The following is a 22,753-nucleotide window of genomic DNA, read 5'->3' as shown; positions in this document are numbered from 1 at the left end:
GTGACATATTCTTCCATACAGATCACTTCAAGTGTTTAAACACTGGATCTGAGTTCATGTGGACTTTACCGAGGGGCAGCTTGGCAGCTCGTCTTTGTTGAAAAGTGTTTTTAAAAGCATGGTCCTTTCATAAACAAGCCATGGCCTGATAACATTTTCTCCATTAGTAAGAGTGCAGCTTCTTTGCTTTAAGCGGTTATAAATGAGCGCTGAACTGTTGCAAGTAAATATCACACATAATGTTTAGTGCAGTGGTTTATATCTCATTCAGCATCTCAGTCTATCACCAAGACGTGGCGAACTTTAAAACACGGACAGTCCTTCGGCCCACCTTCTTTTTCCATCCTTCTCAGTGTTTCTTTTGTGTCTGTATTCGTGCCTCTCCACCTGTAAACAGTTTGGCGTTAACATAAGCATGCAGCTACACTTCATCAGTGCTCATATAGGCAAGGGTTATTAGAGTTTACGAGATGTGCACACAAGTAACGAGGTCCCTGGTTGAACTCTCACAAGGATCGAGATGAAGGAAGTGAAGAAAAACTAAACAGCGGGCATCCGCCTCATACTTTGCTCTACGGGATGCATTTGTGTGCGTGCGCGCATGTATGTTGGTTTGTGTCTATGTTTAGGGTGTTTGTGTATCCTTTCTCCAGCAGGACCCCCAGATCAAAACCGCAACCCACTCTCCCTCCCCATGCCTCGCTCTTTCTCTCTTTCTCCATCTCTCCACCCCCTCTCTCATTAAAAACTGCAGGCCCTGGTTTCTAATTAAATCCCACTTGAAAAGTCTTAAAGTCAGCCTCAGATTGATTCAATTTGCATTTCTGAACAGAGAACATTGCCTAAAAGGATTAATAAATTGGACGAAAAAATGCCTTCTTTCTGCTCTGTGCCGTCAGAGCTTGTAAGACAACATCCAAAGAGAAATATCCCCCACCCCACCCACCGCCCCAACAAGAGTCGATCCAACATATGCTCTTGCTCTTTCTCTTGCATGTCCCTCCCAGGATGCTAGAAGAGATGTGATGTGTGTATTACGACTGTGTGCACACATGCATGTCCTCGTCCGTGGAAAACGACGAGAGCAGGAAGCCCTCGGAGGCTTAGTTGCAAAGGAATACACACAGTGTGCGGCTCGCAGTGTGCGTGAATGTCGAAGCATTTGTGTGCGAGGAGGGTGACTTTGTTGTATCATGCCAAAGTGCTGAAAGTGACAAGGAGGCACAGTACGGGGAAGATCTTCGCTGCTCTATCTGCAAGTGCCGAAACAGGCCGCGATGATGGAGCCATGCCATTGGCTAGTGGACACCTTCAGCAACATGTCTGTAAATCCAAAAATTAGTTGCCAGCTATGAGAGCCAAATTCACTAAGTGTGATAACTGGAAAAGAGCAAAAGCAGGAGATTCCAAGCAGATAAAACACACACACACTGCTTTCAGAAAGTCAGGGAGAAAAGGACTGTGGCAATGACTCAACTAATACAGTATCCTAGAAAAGTATTGTGATTCATCTGCGAGGCATGGTTTTCACTTTATGTTTTTAACCCAAACAAAAACCCCTGAAGAGAGAGATACCTTTTTATTCCACTCCTTTTTTACTATTTAATAAGGTACAAGCAATTTTCATAAGTCACCAAATTAAGTAATATAATTATGTTTTTTTTTTATTTATTATAACCATCCAAAAATATCTTGTCTGTAATACTTTCATTGAATACTTGTGTGTGATTTTCAGTCTGCATGTACATGTTTAATACTTTTATACATTTTCTGAAGATAGCATTTTTGCCTTTCCCGTGAAAAAGTAATTTTACTATATATATATATATATATATATATATATATATATATATATATATATATATATATATATATATATATATATATATATATATATATATATACATGTATTTAGCAATGAAAACTAACAAATCCAAACTAATTTGTTAAAACTAAAGAGCCAGAGGTTTATAAAGAGCAGATCTTCGTAGGTTTAGTTGGCTCAGTGGTTGAAGATTTTCTAATAAAGAACTCTAACAACACAGAAAGCCTGTGAGCCACTCAATCATGACCATACACAACAGATATAGACCTGAAGTTTTATATTATGAAAGACAAAACGAAACATGTTCAGTGGAAAAGAACATTCAGAATCCAAGGAAAATACAGATGAGTTAATAATAGCAGATGATACCAAGATAAGCAGAAGATGCATGAAGTGCGTTGTAGTCAGATAAGAGTCATGAAGAGAAGGACCTAAAGTGTCAGAATTATGAAGCCTAGTTTATAAAAGACAAGACTGACCCCTAGTGGTGCTACTTGAAAGCAAGCCCCAGTTTTGATTTGAAGGGTCTGTTGGTTTATGCAACAATTAAAACAATAATATGTTTGCATGGCCAAAATACACATTTATTCTTCGGTGTTGTGCATTTTTATGTGTTTTTATGCAATTCTGCTCCTGAAAGGGTTTAGGTCTTTGGACGTTTTAGTTCTGTGAATCTGTGGCTAGTCCCCTTACCGATAAGTCTTGCATTAAGCTACACAGATTCCACTTACAGGGCAAGGCCATGAAGTGTGCATGCGAGTGTGTCTGTGCGTGTTCTAATATTGGCACCCGGTGGATTGGAGCTTCCTTTGATGCAATGAAGGCTGACAAGCGTGAAACAGGTCCAAGCAGGCACGTGGGCGCTGCCAATTAACCCTTTTCACCGTGTGAAACCAAACATAATTGCCTGTGTGTGCTGGGGGCCAATAGGCCATGGCCTGCCCAGCGTAGGCTGAAATGGGCATTAGCTGTGCTGCCAGGTGACCATTACACACAATTGAACTGCTGGGTGTCTCTCCAAATCACATAGTTACAGTTGCTATCTTCCCCTAATTGGCGTGATATTACCAAATGGTGCGTAATTTTAATTTTCACACTTTTTCAGTTTATTTTGAACATATTTTTAGATAATGTAGATTTAGTAGAGCGTCTCAAATACTGTTGTATTATAACTTAGCAATATTCATTTTAAAACTTTGCACGGGTTTCACTCTGGCAATATATGCTTTGCCGTACTTTGATTTTTTTTTTGTTTTTTGTCTCCAGAAGAGAAAGTAGAGAACAGACAGAACAGAATGTGTAAAGAATACTAAATTAAACTTAACATGCAATGACAATCATGTTTTTGTTGATATTATGCAGACATATTTTTAATTCATTAAACAAGAGCATCGTTTAAACTAGTGTGTCCAGAAGAACTGATATTGAGCAAATTTCTCCATAAATAATCAAATATTCACATAGCCATTTCATAGCTATGTGAATAGCTATGAAATGGCTATTCACATAATAAGGTGGTTATTCCTTATTCCATTTAGAATATGTGACTATTAGATAGCCATGGCAATTAAATGATTTAAAATACATAACTTAGGCTAAAATACATTAGAAAAATATTGTTGCTCATCTCAGGAAAAGTTCAAAAATGAAAATTTGTGCAGTTTCACATTGTCTATTTTTTTTACACAGTAAGTCTAATAATATAAAGTACATACAAAAAGTACACATAAATTCTATAATGTCATCAGTGGAAAGCAACATAAAATAAATAGTAAGTTCATACTTGTGTATACTTGTATCAGAGTTGATGCTTGTTATTCATCATTAATTCAGTTCATAGTTCAACTTTTAATCTGAAAAATGAGCCTCATTGGAATGCAGACTTTACTTTATTGTCGACAGACAGACAGACAGACAGACAGACAGACAGACAGACAGACAGACAGACAGACAGACAGACAGACAGATAGATAGATAGATAGATAGATAGATAGATAGATAGATAGATAGATAGATAGATAGATAGATAGATAGATAGATAGATAGATAGATAGAAATTGTATTGTATTGTATTGCATTGCATTATGACCGCTAGTAGGCGTTGTTCTGCAGTTTGTTGCTGCAGTCTCACCGTCCGCCTGCCTGCCCGTCCAAGTAGAAATGCTGGCAAAACACCCCCTCCTCATCTTGTTAAAAAAAATGGCGGACAAGCGGTAAATCTACGTTTGAAATACATTTCTACCTTACAAAGCAAGGTAAACTTCCCCGGACCAACCGACGGGCGACTCGCTTCAGGTTCCGCTCAGGGTCGAGTCCGGACTACCGTTGGATGAACTCAGCGGTCCCGCTGGGCTCCGGTTTTGCTAATGCTAATATTTGCCATCGGGTCAGGGAGTTAGCATGCTAGGCTAGCTTCCAGTGGAGTGGGCATGTCTGGTTGCATGTGTTTAGCGAATCCTGTAGGATGTTGCGTGTCCACTAACTGCATGCATGTTGTATTTCATGCACTACTTGTTTTAATTTCAAATATTACGCTACCTGTAATGCAGAGCACTTCGCATGTTTTTGCTGCTAAATGAAAATATTGTGAAAAAATAGCACAGGAGAAAACGAAGGAGGGGGTTTCCATGTGTTTGGCTTTGTGTTGGGGATCTGGATTTGTTTATGGGAATGTAAGCTGCGATAGTGTGTCCGTTTACAGCAGCGTACAGTCCCCCAGATATAGAAGCCAGACGGGTAAATCAGCAGGTCCCCTGTGTTAGCATCAGGGGGGACGAGTGTCTAACGCCAGTCTTCCTGTCGCTTCTCCAGCTTTGAAAACAAGGAGCGGGGTCGCTTTAATTCGGACGCCATCCCCCTTGGCGGAGGAAAAAGGCGCATTTCTATTGAAAGGGGAAGAGAGAGGCTGTCCAACGGTTATGAAGTTTTAAGGTAAGCTTGTTTATCAGACTTGCACAATTTAACAGAAACTGAATCCTTTGTCAAAGCATATTTATTCAGCTTAGTTAATTAATGAAAGCATTCATACAGCGATTATATTTTTGTTGGAAAAATTTGCTAGATTATTAACTGTTTTGCTTTGTTTCTCTTACTTTGTTTTTAGCCTGTAGTAAAGCTGTGGCTGCTGCATAGATTGCTATTATTATATTTTGGGTATGTTTGTTATATTATTAAGCTTCTTAATGAGTTTCTTGAAGAGCTTGTCCATATTAGTTTAACCCTGACCTGTTCCTATGATGACGGGCAGGGCGTTGACTGATTTTAAGTGTTAACCTTTCATCTTTTGCAATCCTAATTCTACTCTTGTCTCCCTTACATACTTTAAGAACCTGTTAAACAATCAGTATGTTAAACTACTGTCTTTACAGTTAGGAGTAGAGATGCACCAATCTGGATTTGTTGGCCAATACCAATTTCTGGTTCTCTTTACTGTTTGATCAGCTGCTTCTGATTTTGATGCATTTCATTTTTAATGAGGATGATATTTAATAAAAGAGCGACCTCCATTGTAGTTTGGAAATAAAAAAATATATTTAGAATTACCCCCATTTATATATTAAAACATGTCCAACTATCTTATTTTTTTTATTAAACTCAGAAGGTGCATCAAAGTACATATGATTCACACACTGGTACACTGTTTGGTGGAACTCAATGCACTTTATGAATGAATCAAGAGAGATTTGACTAATTTCATTCTTTTGTCGATTGATTGCTGCGTCATGTTCATAAAAACAAGACAAAGGTTGGGGACAGTTACTTTGCATAAATGGAAATATGACTGAGATGTCGAGCAAGGTACAAGAAATAACTAGCAGATTATGCAACATCTTCATGAGAAATTATAACACAGGCTACTAAATAATTCATCAATAATTTTACTTAATTGTGGACTGAAAATTCAACTCTTAGAGCTGCTGACTGTCATCAGTGGGTTCAATTCAGTTAGTAGAAACTAATAATTTGTGTGCAGGTTAATGCATAATTATACTTTATAGACATTTTTTTTGGTTAACAGTGTTTAACTGTGATGTTGTCCCATATTCAGCCTGAACTCGTACCGGTAAAGCACTTATACATATTAATCTCACTCCTATTATGTGATTTTTCATATTAGTCTGTATCATTCTGGGTTAAAGTAGCTAACAGCATTGAGCTTTAAGATTAAAAATTATATTCACACTGTAATGCTTATTTCCTGGTTTTTAATGGCATAACTGTCACCACTATCTTAATTTTCTTTTAGATACACAGATTTCCCAAATGTATTATTATGAATTATTTTGTTTATATGAGATTATTTTGCCTTTCCAGAGGAGAACACTGGTGTGTTAGCTGGTCTATATTGTTGGAGCATGAGGAAACCTGTGCCACAAAAAGGTAGGAGTCTGGAAACAATACGCAGCAGTCAATCTTGCTTCTCATTCTTGATAGTTCACTTTTATGCTACTCTTTAAGCATAGAAATTGGATGTTAAAACCATCCCCAGTTGATACATTGAGCAGGGATATTTGCCAGTTATTGCAAGACACAAATGAGGAATTTAAGAAAAAGAGATTGTTTTGCAACCCTTGTTTTGCAGCTCTAGAATGGAAAGACGCCCGAATTATCAAGCATGCTCGGAGTGGACGGCCCTCCCGGGTGCCCTCACAGTACCAAGGTACCAATAACCGGGACAAGTCACTGCTTTAAAAATGATGTTCTGTTGTTTATGTCATTTAATAAGTATAGCTGCAATTTTTATATTGATCATAGAAACCCCAAGCGTGTTATGTTATGTTTTTGGTCTGACATGCAGTAGATTTACCTTCATACTTTCAACTTTTTCTGCTGCAGGGCACTTCAGCTGGGAGAAATACTTGAAAGAAACCGGGGCTACTGCTGCTCCTTCTTCATGTTTCAAACAGGTGATAACAGCTTCTCAATTTTAGCTCAAATTTCTCCTTTCGCCACTCTACAGTTTTGCCGCTTTTTTTACCCGGCTCATCTGTGTGTCATCACCACACAGAGTCCGACTCCTCCACTTAACGAGTTCAAGGTGGGGATGAAGCTGGAGGCCCAGGACCCCAGGAACACCACGTCCACCTGCATCGCCACAGTGGTCGGCCTGACGGGCTCGCGACTGCGACTGCGCCTCGACGGGTCAGACAATAAGAACGACTTTTGGCGCCTGGTGGATTCCTCGGAGATCCAGCCAATTGGCAGCTGTGAAAAAAGCGGAGGCATGCTCCAGCCGCCGCTAGGTGAGAGGAAAACATGCAGAGGCTTCTTACTTTGTCTTAGCGAGGCTTTCTGTAGTTTGTCCTCTAGAGGTCACTAACTGCATTATGTTTCTGCATGTCAATAATTTTGTGTCACATTTTGGAATGCCTTAGTTATTTCTGTATTAATTCTGAAAAAACATGATCTTTAGTGTGTGGTTTGTTTTTTTTTTGTACTTTTGAAAAGTAGTTAAAAATGTTTCCTTCTTCCATCTATGAGAAAAATAAATGACGTCTGACAGTTTTGTGACCAATTTTCTTTGTCAGGTTATTTATCAATTCACAAGCAGGAGAACTATTTACATATTTCTGGACAGATTAAAGTAAAAACAATTGTTTCCTGTTAAGTTATCATTTCTGCCTCCCTGTGGTTTGTAACACAGATTTAATCATTCAGTCCTAAATCAAATGACTATCTCTTTCAGGTTTCCGTCTCAATGCGTCTTCCTGGCCCATGTTTCTGCTGAAGACGTTAAATGGGGCTGAAATGGCTCCCTCTCGCATTTTTCACAAGGTACCTGTACAAAGTAAAAAAAAACCTGTTCAGAAAAACATGCTTGAGTTTGTGTGGAGGGTAAAATAAACATGTTTAGTTATTTGGCTACTCCCTTATTGACAGAAACACAAAAAACTGCAAGTCCTGCAAAAGTTTAGATTTGGGCAGCCCTGGAATGTGTTTACAGTGAATTTAGAGGAACCATATAGGTGTAAGATGGCATTAAGGAGGAGACTTTATTTATTGCAACATGTTGAAACATGCAGTTCATTTAGTCTGCAGGATAGGAAGCAAGACTTCTACTCTCTGTTGAAACTTGCTAGATTTGGAAATACAACCAATTGGAGATGTCAGTTAAGTTAGGCTCTATGTTCTATAGGAAATTCACACAGTGTCTGCAGTTCTAATAATGTGAGTCACACTAAAATTGCTATTATAAAAGGTCATTGACTGTAAAAATATCAACTATAATTTTCTCTATTTCAGATATTAGTAAAACCCTGTTTGTAACAACTGCTCTCTCTCACATCATTATGTTGCCTCTGCCTCTAATACAAATAATTACAGCAAAATGACTATAAAACATTTTTAATATATATATATTTTTTATCTTTATACATGTGTTAACAGCTCTTAAACAGAATTTGCTAAAATCGGCATAAGAGGGTCCAATCTTTCACAGAAGAACGGAGCACAAGTTTCTGCCTCTCTGTCACAGCAGATATATTCTTTGCACCCAATAATCAATATCTGACTCCCTTTGTGTCTCTGTCTTCCCCAGCAGGAGCCTCCCGCTCCAGAGCAAAACTCTTTCCAGGTGGGAATGAAGCTGGAGGCGGTGGATCGGAAAAATCCACACTTTATCTGCCCGGCGACGGTCGGCGCATTGCGTGGAGTTGAGGTGCTGGTCACCTTTGACGGATGGCGTGGAGCCTTTGATTACTACTGCCGCTATGACTCGCGGGACATATTCCCAGTCGGCTGGTGTTCCCTCACTGGAGACAACCTTCAACCGCCTGGCACCAAAGGTTTGGACCCCAACTGTTGCATAGTTTGCATATTTTTTTTTTTTTTGTTTGTTTGTACGACTAGTGGAAACATTAAGGGAGAGAACTGTCTTTTCAGCAATATTGAAGCCATTGTGGACTGTTATGTCTTAAAGTGTTAAAGTTGGACGAGAATGTGGGATTTCTTTCCACCAAACTGCTTCCAGTGCCAAAGTAGTGCTGCTGCTTCTTGCTTAACTCCAGTGTATTTCTGCTGGTACTGATAAATTGGTGCTGTTTCACTCACTGAGCCAAAGGAAGAAAATCACTGTGGTCAGAAACCAGAGGAAGGCTCACAGAGTGGACAGATCCCTCCATCCGTCCTCTATTCTCGTTCATCCCTGCAGGGCCACAGGGGGGTGGTGTCTTATCTCAATCACATAACCAATCACATAACTTTAGGCACCAAGCAATATAAGACAAAAGGAGTTTAATAAAGCTGAACTTGGCACAGGAATACTTCATATTTCTGCTTTTAAATTTTTTTTTTTTTTATTGCTATCACCTATCATATACTTTAAGGCGGCCAATGTGCAGCATGAAGCTGCGGTTACAGTCACTGTATCCATCAACACAGTTTCTGACTCTGTTGTCTTGTGATGTCCCAGGTGGGGATATTAAGGACAATTTTAAAGACTGTGTGTAACTATCAAAGAACATCGACGCACAACTGGTAATGTTTGAGAACACTGCCAGCTGATTAGCATGGTTAATAAATTAAGACATTGTGTAATCTGAGAAATAATGAGATTTGTGTGGAAGACTTGCATCCTAGCACCGCAGTCCTCCACACTGTCTCTGAGAAACCAAGCCTGTGGTGTAAAACCAGTAAAGAACTGGCCGTAGCATCGTCAATGGTTTGGTTTTGATTTATTTTTGTTGCTGCATTGGTGAGAGTTGCATGGTATGGTCAGTATGTTGGGAACTGTACTAAACCAAAACACCTGGTTTTCCATTGAATCCCAGAAGGAGGAACTACTGAAGCGTTCCACTTGTTTACAAAGATTAATTTTAATGTTGTTAATATTCTCACTTTAAACTGGAAAAGAAATATGACTGAACAAAATGCATCTTTTGTACTAAAACTGCTGATATCTTATGTACTTCTTAGTTTGTAAGATGTTAACATCATACTTTTTACATCCAAGCATTTAAACATTAAAAAAAAGGGAAATACAAAATAATTCCAGAATTGATAATCAGCAATAATCTTCAGAACCAAAAACCTGAAGTCAGTATTGGCCAGAAAAAGCATAATTGTTGCATCTCTGAATATCTTTCTAGCAGTTCTCCTTTTTAGCTCATTAAACCACTCCCACGAGCCAATCTGAGGCATGTGCACGGCCTCTATGGCAGCTAAAAACAGAACAGTGTTAATGGGGCTCCAAATCTGCCAAACCCATTCGCTCACCACGTCCTCCTACAGCAACTTTGTTCCCCTTAAACATGTGCTCTAGTCTAAAAATGTCTAACTATTAACAGGAAGCATGGACACAGCAGTGAGACGCTTCAGATGTCGTGATTTCTCTTTGACTTGCTTTGTGTCGGTGAGCTTTTCTAAAATATGTGTGTCATGCTTGAAGCCAGGAGTCTGTCTGACTGGAATTCTGCCTTTACATTTTTAGCATCATATGGCTTCGTCTCATTGCTGTTTAAGCTGTTTATACTCTTTTGGGTCTGCTTTTCATCTAAAGGAGCGCGTTTACAACTCCTATGACATCTAACTTCATGATAAGTTATTTTTATTGTTTGCTTAAGCAGGACACTCTTGGTTTTTAAAGCTGTAACATTTCAGAAGTGGCAGCCATGTTATTTTGTTTTTTCTTCTCTTTAGCTCAAGACATGAGATTCGGTTAGGACTTGAAACAAGAGCACAGCCGTTTATCGCACAGGAAACTTCATAGGAAGTAGTGAGACCAGGGTTGTCTGCCACAAGGTCAGCCCTTCTCATCTGTAGAGTCCCTCGCATGTGAAGGAGGGAAAGAAAGGAGGGAAATGTGGAGGCTGGGCTCTTTCTGTGGACTGCTAGTGTTTTATGAAGGTCTGGCGGCCACCCAGCTGGCAGACTGGACTGTGACGTGGTTGAAGCGAGGCTGGGTGCCCCTCCACAGGCCCCTCTCCCTTTGACGCTCTGGCATCCAGAGTCTGATTAAACACCTTGGAAAGAGTTTCCTTCAGCAGAGTGGCAGGAAGCAGAGAGAAAAGACAGGCAAATGCCTTGCAAGATGAATTGTTTACATTGTTACTAGATGGAGGGAGGGGAGAAAGGAAGAGGGGTGGATCGCCAAGGAGCGGAAGGAGGAGTATTGCAGAGGAGGCGAGGGAAAAGAGGATCGGACATCAAGAGAGGGTGAATCTGAGGACATCAGCGCAGACAGCCTCAAACTTTTGGGTTTTGTGTTTGAGCTGTGGGGTGAGTTAATTTAATAAAATTACAACTGCAGTGGTAAGAAATTAAAATCCTCTTTATTGGAAGTAATGTTGCTGTAATATGATGCTGGCAGTGGTGTCATTGTGAACTCGGTGAACTCAAAGGAGGGGGAAGACAGGAGCTTGCTTGTAATGCATTCATTCGGCTGTATTTACAACAACTGCGATTGATTGTAACCTCAAGCTCTTTACACTTTTAAATATGTTACCAAGAGTTCAGTTCGAATCAGTTTGGGATCAATCAGGTGATTTTCTCCCAGCCGAGCTGCTGGTCCCTCCTGAGACGTAGCAGCAGCCTGCAGACGACCGTTGCATTGATCGCCGCCGCTGCTGTGTGAAAGTGTTTATTAAATACAACCCCACGGGCCAAGACCTGCGCTAATGAATGTGGCCATATCTCTCACAAATCTGCCAGTGGTCGATTCAGGGTGAACACCGCTACAGTTTTGTTTGTGCAGTGCATGTGTGCGAGCCTGTGTGTGCGCACAGACCCGCAGGTGCATTTAAAAGCAGAAATCTTCACTACACTTTAACTTCCTTTTTTTTGTCTGTGGTTGTTTTCGCACGCACGGCGCACTTTCCTGATGGCAAAGTGCATCGCTTGCTTGGCTTGTTTTAATGTTGTTGGCTCTCTTTAATGTTTGACCATGTGGTTGTTCTCTCAGAGGTTGATGTGAGTTTTGCCACCGTCGGAGGAAGAGTGTGTTTTTACAGAGGAGTTTTGGAATATTTTTGTCTGTTAAGATTTAATCATAGGATTTAAAAGGCGATTGTGCATTTCAGGCTTTAGTTGTATCCATTTCTAACTTAAAGGCAGATATAAGCCTTTCTTTTTCAACACATTCTCGTTTTTAACTTCAGATTCCCAATGCTTAGCTGGAGCCTGGAAACAATTTTAAGTCAGTCGTACTGCATGTCATTCGTTTAGTGAGCTCAAATATAATCAGGAAACCTAACAAATCATGTTCCAAAATCTATATTTCAAATAATTGTTTGAACTGAAGTAAATAATAGTCTTTTAATTAGCACCAGTATCAGGCTGTGTGCCATGAATAATTTGGCTGGTGACTGTTTGTTATTGAACAATCAGACATTTACATTGCCTGGATGTAAATTTATTAAGAAACTACAGTTAAGTTGTATCCATAAATGTAACCAGTAAAACTGTTTTTCATTGACTGGAATCTGTATGGAAACGCAACAAAAAACAGAAAGACATCAGCACTGTTGTGTTGAATATTTCTGTGCTGCAAATCATATTGTCATCATGACATTTACCAACTTTATTGCGCATCGTGTGTTTTGCTAATCTTTAGCCCTGCCAAATAATACAACAAACCTAGGCGTTGTATTATTTAAAACAGCACAATCGGTGCTGTTTTCACCAATCGTTAAAAACTCAGAACTGCTGACTCTGATCTTGGCCGATGCGGATTTTAAATAAATAACTAACAATGTTAGCTGTTATAAGGTCACAATAACCTTCAATGTTTAATATTATTTTATTGAAAAACTTTTAACAATACCTGTGAAGCAACACAAAGTTGTCTTAACTGCACAAGGTAGTGCTTTTCTTGCTTTGCTCTTTTCTTTCCGCTCTCCTTTCTACTCTCTCAATGTCAAGAACTCTACAGTTTGAAGTGTACTTTGTCATTCCTGAAGCAGCTCCGAGAGAGTGAAACTATCTGAGTTTGTTTGACCTCTGAGTTACACTGCTGCACATGTTCAAGTGTTTTGAATAACATTTTGTTCTGCAAACAAAAAAAAAAACAAATAGAGAAGTGGTACTATGTAGAATGAACATGTGAAATTTCCTGGAAAGTATGCTGACCGTTTAGTTTTCTTTATTTTTTTCACTTTGTAAAAAAAAAAAGCAGTTTAGATAAAGACAATGGTTTCTGTCTTTATCAGAATAGCACAGTCCAAAATACAGACAAGTGAGCAGAAAGCTAAGTGCAGATCAGAAGAAAATGTGTAAGACGCTATGAAACTCAACTACAGACACACTGTATATAGGACTTTAGCTGGTTTGTTCCTACATTTTCATCTGCAGATGTACTGGAGAAATTCCTGTGGGAAAATCTAAGCTTGCAACCAATATTACGTCCTCTTGGAATATCTCTGAAAAGTTTTAGGAACAAAGTAGATGTCTGTAATGGCGTCTGGGCTGCTGCTTAATTCACAAAACACAAAGAGCTTCTGTGTCATTCCGTTTTGTATGAGGGGCTTTCATCTTCATCATATATAAGTTCAATTGAAGAAATTTGGACTTTTCCATCGCTGTGTTTTACATTCATCATTTGCAGGAGACATCCAGATTGAGACAGTCTCAGATGCTGATAGTACCGGTGACAGGAGTTTTATTCAAACTATACACTGTGTGCTTATCAATCTCTGCCGGTTCAGCTGTGCTGCCAAAGAGCCTTGGGACACCGACAGAAGGTAGTGTGGAAACCCCAGCAATGAATCCCACCCCGACGGTGGGCAGACCTCCAGGTCAGAGAGGTCGGAAGCCCGGCCGCAGGAAAACAAAGATCACGGGACCCTGGAGCCAAAAGCCTTCTACGTTGGTATCACAGAGCGTCCAGCCAGGAAAGGATTTGGAGCCCATCAAGATCCCCAAGAAACGAGGTCCTAAGCCAGGCAGCAAGGTAGGCGAGTGTCGGGCAGTACATGCTTCTGTGTCTGTGTTGGAGCAGTGAGCCATAAACACATTGAGCTATTGTAGCATGTTGCTAGCTGCTCTTGGGAGCACATGGACGTTTGTAAGAGTCGACTTCAACCCCTATTCCATGTAGATTGCATCTAGATCACAGAATGAAAGGGCTTTTGTTATTTGTTAAATTATTATGTTGTTGATGAGACAATAACAAGGTGATTGGGTTATTTTAAACAGTTGGTAAGGGTTTCATTTTTCAGTTAATGACTAAAAGCTTAAGGCTTTCCTTCCAGTTTTGGACTGTGAAAATCAGACTACCTTCTGAAGTGAAGGCTTCTGGTTTGGTTTTAATGGTCATTAAGATGAGCTGAGCATGAGTTTCTGAAGCAACTCTGATGTTGCAGTTTTTATTGTGCTACTTTTTTTTTATTATATTAGTAAGTGAGTTGTTGCTCTGACCTTTCCACTGTATTTACAGCTGGGATGGGGAAAGAGAGATGGCTGGTTTGAGGACTCTCTGACCGGTCCAGGACGGCCAGCAGCTGGACCAGGGAGAACCAGAGGCAGACTGCTTGCTAGTTGGGCTCAGAGGATTGCTCTACAGCAGGCCCAGGCCCAAGCCCAGGCAGAACCAGAACCAGAACCAATCAAGATCCCAAAGAAACGAGGGCCCAAACCTGGCAGCAAGGTATTTGTCCAGAAACAGAAACGTTATCGTAAATAGATCACTAGGATCTAAGATTATAGATTTTTTTTTAAGGATAAATGGCTATAAAAAAATAGTCATAGTCATTTTTAAGAGTATCGTATAAAGTGTGTGATCATTTACCTAACATAAAAATATATGTTTACATATTTAGATGTTGGTTGCGTCAGGAATCTGTCACAGCTTTCACATTTATTATAACCTCTTCCCTGGAAGATGAATGTTGCCATCACTTTATTAATCAAAGCAAAGGCTTCACTTAAATTGTTAGATTGTTTTGATTTATATCTTGTTGGGAACAAATATATGAACATTTTCTATTGGAAAAGTTAACAGTAGTTTATGGTCCAATCTGACATAGCTTTGCTAAAATATCGTAGAAATTTAAATTACAAATTTCAATGTATTATATTCAGATTTTGCATGATGCACCATCTTAAAAAGTGCATATTTGTGAATTGGAAGGAAAATTACAAGTTTTAAAATTTATTTTTAGAAGTAAATCTCTTACTAGTGGGGTGTGTATGTGAATTGATTTTTCTCATTAAATAATCCTCTGGTAATTCATCGCTTAAGCGTTGTAATTTTTGTATGTTCATGCAGAGAAAACCACGAGTTCTACCTAATCTGGTCCCAACGTCTCCCACCAGCAGCACTCCAGAGCCGGACACCAGTACTGTACCCCAAGACAACGCAACTATTCCCAACTCTGCACTTCAGGCTCCCACTGGTAAAAAAAAAAAAAAAAAAAAAGAAAATAGCCACGGGTCCAGAAAAAGTTTATTATTTTTAGCATTTAGTTTTGTTGTTTTTGAATATTAAGTGCATTTCAGATGAGCTCGGTGTGACATATTTCTGCTTTTGTTTACATGCACACTATCAGTTACTTTGTGTTGTCTTAGCAGTAAAATATCCAAGGTTGTGTTTTACTAGAGGTGTAACGGTACGTCTAATCTACCAAAACTATCCACTGCAGTCCTGTACAGGATATGCTGTTTTGTTCACACATGCACAGAACAAATACAGTGTTGTTTTACACCTGAACACATGCAGGAAACGTTTGTGTGCAACTAGGTCTGCAATGTAGCGCAACTCCAAAAAGTGACACTAAAACAGGGGTTGCACTGATATGAACATTTGGGCCATTATTGATATCTGACATTAATATATTGGTTTTGCAATCTGTAGCTGATATTGAAAAATACCCAACCACACTGCAAATCACTGCTACATAACCAAACAAAATCCATACCACAGGACCAGCTGTTTCTGATGCGTTAAAAAATGACTAATATCGGCCGATACTGGTGTTGGTGCTGCTTTATGTGCAGCCTTAACCAGAACTAACGGCAGAGGACTCTGCCACTAAACTCTACTATTTGGGAACGTTAAGATTTCTCATGCAGCTACAGTGGAGACAGGAATCATTTTTGCTACGCCACTGGATGTTACAAAGACACTTGTTTTGATGTAAATTATCTACAGTTAATACCTTTACACACTTGTAAAACATTTTGATTTATTAGTTAATAAAACCACTTTTTTTGTATTTTTTTTTTTTTCGTTCCTGAAGTTTGTGTTTATCTAAATAAGTACGGTAAGGTGGGACCTCACCTGGACCAGCGGCGCATCCAGCAGCTGCCGGACCATTTTGGCCCGGGCCGAGCCTCCTCGGTGCTGCAGCAGTGCGTCCAGGCCTGCGTGGACTCCGCCCACAACCAGGCTACAGTCTTCTCCTGCCTCAAGTCGGGACAAGGGGGCGAGGTCATTTCAGGTGTGGACTGAACATTGAAAAAATAAACGCATTTTTTCATCTCAGGCTTTGCTTTAAACTGATTTGTTTTTCTAAACCAGTGTTGCACTTCAATCAAAGCAGATTGCAGTGCTTAAGTTGAGGACCTGTTTAAGGGAAAATGAGGGATTGCTTGGCATATAAATATTAAATTGAGATGTTAAAAATAAACGAGTGAATTGCCACAACCACCTAGCATATTGTTTGTTTTTTTCAGCCTTCTTTGACCAGCAGCAGCACACCCTGACCCTCCCGACGGTCAGCAGTGTCACATACGTCCTCCGTTTCTTGGAAAAACTCTGTCACAACCTTCACTGCGATGCTCTGTTCGGCAGCCAGCCTGTGGCCAGAGGAAGTGTTCACCACTCGTACTCTGCAGGTCAGATCCACTGTTCTCCCGTCGTGGCCGTTCATTTGCATCATACAGTGTTTTAAACTTTAATTTAGTGTCTAGACTTCAATAAAAAAAAATATATCAAAGCTGTAACCACAGGGCACATTTTTCAGATACGAGCTTAAAAGACTGCTAGTATGTGGACAGATAGGACGACCGCTTTTAGCTCTTAATAGAAAATGTTTTTTTTTAAGCCTTGCTCTTAGTTTCTGAAGCAGGAGACCAAGTCTTCCAATAATTTTATGTCCACATGATTAATGGAAACCACTAAAAGAACATGCTAGGAGTAGAATTTATCAAATGATGATATCAAAACAGAGAGGAGGGGGGGGCATTAATGCTTTTTATTTTATGTGCATTTCACTCAGGAGAGTGAGATGCACCTTTACTCAACATTTTTTGTAGCTATTTGGCTTTACAAATGGCTACAACAATACTTTCAGAAATAACCGAGCATGTTCTATAGCAGCTATTATGTTGTTAGAACATTATATTTGCTATCTGAAACATATTCAACTGTGTTGAGCCACAAAACAATGATCAGAATCTCCAGGTTGACAAAATATAAGACAAAATGAACAGCTTCAGACCATTAATAGACTGATTAAAAACAGTCAGAATTTAAATTGTTTTTGCCTCACGTTGGTTTGTCATGTGGAATATCACCACATGCACATTATTTATGCTCATCTCATCACTAGGTGGGCTGCATCAGCTGGAATTTTCCCAATTTCAATTTAACAGCATGGCTGATTTTCTTTAGTCGGGAAACTTCTGTTGTCCTTATAGTAATGCATTAAAACAACTATATTTTTTTCCAATTTAGGTTGTTTGTCTTAGTCTGCTCTAGTTACATATAACTCATATTTAAAGCCTGATAACTGTATAAACATCTACCCTAAATGAGTAGCCACTAGATCACTGAGTGTCTAAGTGTTTTTCTCTGACCTTGCCCAGGTTGTTTTTGCCTCCCTGCATTCTTCCCTAAATGAGAAGCCTGTTTTTTTTTGGGGGGGGGGGAGGTTTCTGTGCTTTATGCCATCTGGTCAGCTCATTTATATAGCAACTGTTTTTGTAACTCTGAATCAGCTGTTGATCTGTGCTCCATATGTGCTGATTTCAGAGAGGAGAGGTTTTGGAGACACCCTGACCGCCGGCCCAGGCAAAGGCACAAAGCGCTTCCAACAGGACTTCAACGGTCCGCTAACTTCCAAACTAGCTAAACTCCCCAGGCACTCCACTGACGGTATGCAAGACTTATTATTATAGTCATTTAGTCTAGAAGAGGACTTTCTATTTGTTAATTTAGTGTGGCAGCCCATGTGAAACACTGTTATCACTTATATATTAATAATAGTGTGTGTTTTTTTTTTTGGGGGGTGGGGGGTTTGTGAATAAATTGGAGTTTAAATATTAAAATGATGTGTTACTTGATTGTGTATGGTCAGTTTTCAAAGCCAATATAAATGTTTTTAAAAATGAGGGCATAATTATGTTGACGTCATTTCTTTCTGTTCTATAGGATTAACTTTCATAAGATAAATAAATAAATCCCTATTTCTACAAAAGTTGTGGTTTCTAACATAATAGAAACTTAAATCAGATTTGATTGAATAAATTGACTTGGTTATTGATTATTTTGTGTTGTTAAATGTTAATTGAGAGCTTTGTGTTCTCAAAACACAGAAAGAAATGAATTAAGACTCAGTAGTGGTCATACTTTTCTACAATCTTTTTTTTTATATATATATATATATACAGTGTATGTTTTGATGCCTTTTTTGTTTGAATTTGCACATTTACGATGGATGGAGCTTCTCCGAACATTGGGATTATACATATTAAATGGCTCTAAATTCTCGGTTCAGCACATTTTATGTAAAGATTTTAATTTAAAAATGACTGCTTTGACTGGTCCAGTAAAGCTTTAAATGATCATATAAAAGGAGGTAGTTAAACTGTAGCTCATAGATTGGTAGAGTGGTATTAAATTTTGGAGCAGGAGGTTAATCATTTAATCATCTTTCAATTTCCTTAGACTTTAATTAAGCTAATGGAATACTTGAAGAGATTCCTATAAAGGGGTAATAACCCCTTATAAAGGCCTTTTTCTTTTACTTAAGGCCATAACAGACACTTAAACCCCTGAAAGTTGGAGCAGTATCACTGTTAAAATCTTCCGACTTTTGTATTTTTAATTTTTTTTTGCACAGGTGAGAATAACGTTTCAGCATTGGAGCACTTAAAAAAGATCCCACTTTCCCCAAACTCTCCGGGTCTGACGCCTGGCCTCAGATCTCCCTCCAGGCTGCTGCACCATAACAGCTCTGCAGGTGGAACGATCTGGAAAACATTCTGCCTGTCGAGTTTTCAGAGATTCCGTCTCTGATATCATACTTGTGTGCAAATAATCAGAAATCAAGTCAATGTGTTTGTTTTTGTATTGCTTCTGATATGTGTATGCACTTTAACTGGTCTTATTGTAAAATCTGAAAATCATGTATTTTATAGTACTCTAAGAAACAAAATGATTTTTGTATGTGCCACAAGCCATAATCATCAGAGTAAAAATACATAAGTGTGTCAGATATAACCCTCTGTAACAAATCTAATCACTTTTTTAAATTAAGCAACTGAAATAAATATACTTTTCAATGATGTTCAAATTGACATGTAACGTGTGGAATGTGGCTTCAGCTGCCTGTCCCTGTCCCCCCTTTCTAAATGAATTATAATATATATAATACATGTTTTTTTTTTTTTTTTATGAAAAAGAAAATAATTGTTGGATTCTTAAAAATACAAATTTCAGGCCTAACCTTCCTTGTCTTAATTTAGTATTTTTTTTTCTCTTTTTCAGGCAGTTTTCGGGAGAGCCCCAGACCCAGCGGTCAGGACCCAAATCTGTGGACTGTCGAGGAAGTCATGCAGTACATTCGAGACATTGACCCAGTTCTGGCTCCTCACGCCAATCTCTTCAGAAAACACGTATGCGTTCTTTTTGCTCTTTCATCAGAGAGATCAGATAGCCTTTTTTCATTCTAATTATTTAAATTCTTCCCATAGAAATGAGTAGCAGTCATGTATTTCTGTAGTGCTTAAAGCGGTTTGTGTGGTTTTCTCCCTTTGTTGCAGGAGATTGATGGCAAAGCCCTTCTGTTGCTGCGCAGCGACGTGATGATGAAATACATGGGTCTGAAGCTTGGGCCCGCTCTCAAACTAACCTTCCACATCGACAAGCTTAAACGAGCTTAAAGAGGCTGAAATCAGCAGCAGCCTCCAAAAGGGCTTCCCTCTTACCCCGTCTCCCTTTTCTAGTGTCGGGATACCATGCACTTCATAAAGGATATATACTGATGTAGCAATTTTTAATCTGACCACCGTATGTCTGGTCTTCATGTTCTTCTTTTTCCTCATCTAATGAGGAATGTTTTTGTGCAGCACAATCCAGCTCACAGGCAGCACGGTTATGTACAGTCATTAGGTAAAAATGTCCTTTTCTGTCAATATAGTCGAAGAAAATCAAAGTCCAGCCCTTGATTCAGTGGTTTATGGAACCACAGTTGGAATTATGTGGTTTTGCTGATATGCTGTTTTTAAATTTTCAACCTGTTTGATCATGTTGCTGTGCATGATGGCCAAATGCCCCCAGTTTGGACACATCTCTGCAGAGTTTTGTTTCAAATTTTATGCTGCAATTTTCCTCTTTAGACATACATTTTCTTCTGGCAACTCTTATGTATTTATTCAGTTATATTTTAACATTAATAATTCATGTGTGACTTAAGGTCTCAGTGTAAAAGGCTGGGTTTCAGATTGTTTTCAAAAAACCTATCATCCCTTATGAGATTGATGAATGGCCACATCAGTTTCTATGAAGTTATTGCCATTTTTTTCCCCCAGCTTTAGATATTTTATCTTCACTGGTTATGATCAAATCATAAAGTACATTTCATTTTTCAGCTTTCCCTCTTAAAACCTTTGGAAGCAGGGAAGGTGTTCTCAATTTTGCAGTTGTCTGTATTGATAGTCAAGGAAACTCACTCAATGTTTAATCATTTCAGTGTAACTAGACATTTTTTTTAAAGTTTAAGGGTTTTTCAGCCTGTTTCCACAATGTTACACTTAACCTGTACATTTTCATATTTTGTACTTCTATAATGTATTTTTCAATATTAATTGTTGGGTTATTTGAAAAAGTCAGAAACCCCTAAATCAAGAGTAGAAAACACTACAGGCATCCCAATAATTGGGAATTTTGCTATTAGTCTCAGTTTGAGGCACAATTTTTGCATTTACAAGATTAATCATTAATCAAAAAAATCATTTTATGAAAGGAGAATGATTAACTTTTATTCCAGATTTGCAGTTTTATTCTCTTTTCTACATGTTGTTTACAATGCTGTTATTTGTACTTTTCTAATTTTTATACTTCGTTAGCGCTCCTACGGGACGAGACGCGTCATACTTGGCATGTTAATAAATTTATAATTCCATTTGTCTTCTGTTTGAGCTGCAATGTCAACACGGTATGTAGTTGTCTGTTTATACTCTTGTGTTGAGTTTGTCACAAAAATGTTGAGTTATTTAAATTAAAGTATATGCTCACATTGATTGGTGGTTAAAGATTTCTTACTGCAAATATTACAAATAAAGTAAAGTCAGGCAAGGTTTTTTTTTTAACTAGTTTAATTTAGTGTAACAACATAGCCCACCGACAGAGGGCAGTACAGATCTGTTTTTGTTTTCTATTGCATGTCATGCTTTGTCACTGACATGCTCTACCTTGGGTGGCCATCTCTCCATCTGGTAGTCTCAGCTTGATGTTCTCTGATATTTTTACACCATGTAACTGCTTCATGCGGTTGTCTCCACTATCAGGGCTTCGGCTGTATTGCTCCTAAGTTATTTCATTAATTCTCTGCTATTTAAAGCTTCCCCTCAGGCTCGTTTCAAGATAGGAAAAATAATTGGAGTGTAAGGTGCTTTTTTAAAGAAAAAAGTTCAATTTCCGTGTTTTTATACACATTTTTACAACTATGCCCTCCACCTGAGAAAAGACTTCCTTTAATTCTAATTGTATAGGGTTTATGAGATTTCAGGCAGGTCTCCAGCTAGCCTTTCCTATTAAAGATTAGAATGAAAATAAGAAAATTATGGTTTTACATGCTGAAAGGTTGCAGACAGTCTGTCAGTTTTGACTAGAGGCTATTGTACAACTTTGCCATTCAAACTGGATTCTAGTTCAGCTTGTCAGCTTCATATTATAAATTTAAGACCAGTTAAGCCTGTAGCAATCCATTGTTGCAGTATTTCTTTGGGCTAATTTTGATTTAGAAATTGAAGTTTAGCTCTGTATAGAAAATTGCTTCAGAAAATGCACTTGCATGGTTTTTAAGAGTATTTGTTAACAAAGCTGCATCTATAGTTCATGTCTAAAGAGCTCAACTGGACGGTGACATGTTATAATGAATTAAACTCAATTCTGGGGCTGTTAGTTACTCTGTGAAGGATCCCAATTCAGATCCAACTCCTCAGGCTGCCATGCCTGCAAGAAATCAGATTCAAGCGCAACTAGATTTTTTTTCTCCAATCAATTAACTCATCCTTCTAAAAATAATAAAAAGGCCAGACGTATGTAATCATGCTCCGTAATTGGTATTCATGATAGACTCAGGACTCATTTAAATTATTTAATTGCTTGTTATGCCAATTGTGAATGGTTTTCCAATTATCATTTTTTAAACCCTCAGCAAACAGGTATTAACAGCCCTGCTTACTTTTATTGATTATCCTTGGGCTAAATGTCCTAGAGTGGTTGATTGCTTTGAACTGGCAATTATATACAGTACATTGTCTTCCAGAACCATTCGTACCCCTTGAAACTTTACACATCTTATGTTGCAACTAGAGATGTGCTGATCAGGTTTTTTCCTTCCGATACCGATCACCCATGAGGGCCGATCACCGATACCGATCACATAATTATTATTTATTTTTTATCATAAACCCTACCGGTTACATTATGTGGAAAAAGGAACCATGAATTCACCTTAATTTAGACAAAAACTTGTTTTTAATAACTTTTTCCAAGAAGAAAACTAAACAAAACAGGCATTGTGCAAATTGTACTGCTATTGATAA

General features: G+C 38.6%; 1 protein-coding gene across 3 annotated transcripts; it reads left to right on the top strand.

Annotated features, from left to right (window-relative positions):
• The first annotated feature begins 3,956 nt into the window (after positions 1–3,956).
• LOC106907874 (polycomb protein SCMH1) lies at positions 3,957–21,223 on the top strand. Of its 3 annotated transcripts, none has more exons than XM_088013802.1 (17): positions 3,957–4,080; positions 4,637–4,756; positions 6,140–6,205; positions 6,408–6,485; positions 6,662–6,732; positions 6,834–7,068; positions 7,512–7,600; positions 8,367–8,610; positions 13,465–13,709; positions 14,196–14,405; positions 15,027–15,153; positions 15,997–16,197; positions 16,433–16,594; positions 17,733–17,855; positions 18,823–18,942; positions 19,470–19,597; positions 19,745–21,223. In XM_088013802.1, the coding sequence occupies exons 3-17, from the start codon at positions 6,181–6,183 to the stop codon at positions 19,862–19,864; spliced, it is 2,178 nt and encodes a 725-aa protein (XP_087869928.1). In that variant the 5' UTR covers positions 3,957–4,080; positions 4,637–4,756; positions 6,140–6,180; the 3' UTR covers positions 19,865–21,223. The 3 variants fall into 3 exon arrangements, with proteins under 3 accessions (XP_087869928.1, XP_014829424.2, XP_014829652.2); XM_014973938.2 differs by having other exon boundaries at positions 8,364–8,610; XM_014974166.2 differs by lacking the exon at positions 18,823–18,942 and having other exon boundaries at positions 8,364–8,610.
• The last annotated feature ends 1,530 nt before the right edge of the window (positions 21,224–22,753 follow it).

Source organism: Poecilia mexicana, unplaced genomic scaffold (assembly GCF_051168715.1).
Source record: "Poecilia mexicana isolate PSO_F unplaced genomic scaffold, ASM5116871v1 scaffold_16, whole genome shotgun sequence".
Taxonomy (NCBI): Eukaryota; Metazoa; Chordata; class Actinopteri; order Cyprinodontiformes; family Poeciliidae; genus Poecilia; species Poecilia mexicana.
Note: the sequence above shows the minus strand (reverse complement) of the source record. Positions and strands in the feature narration are given on the sequence as shown.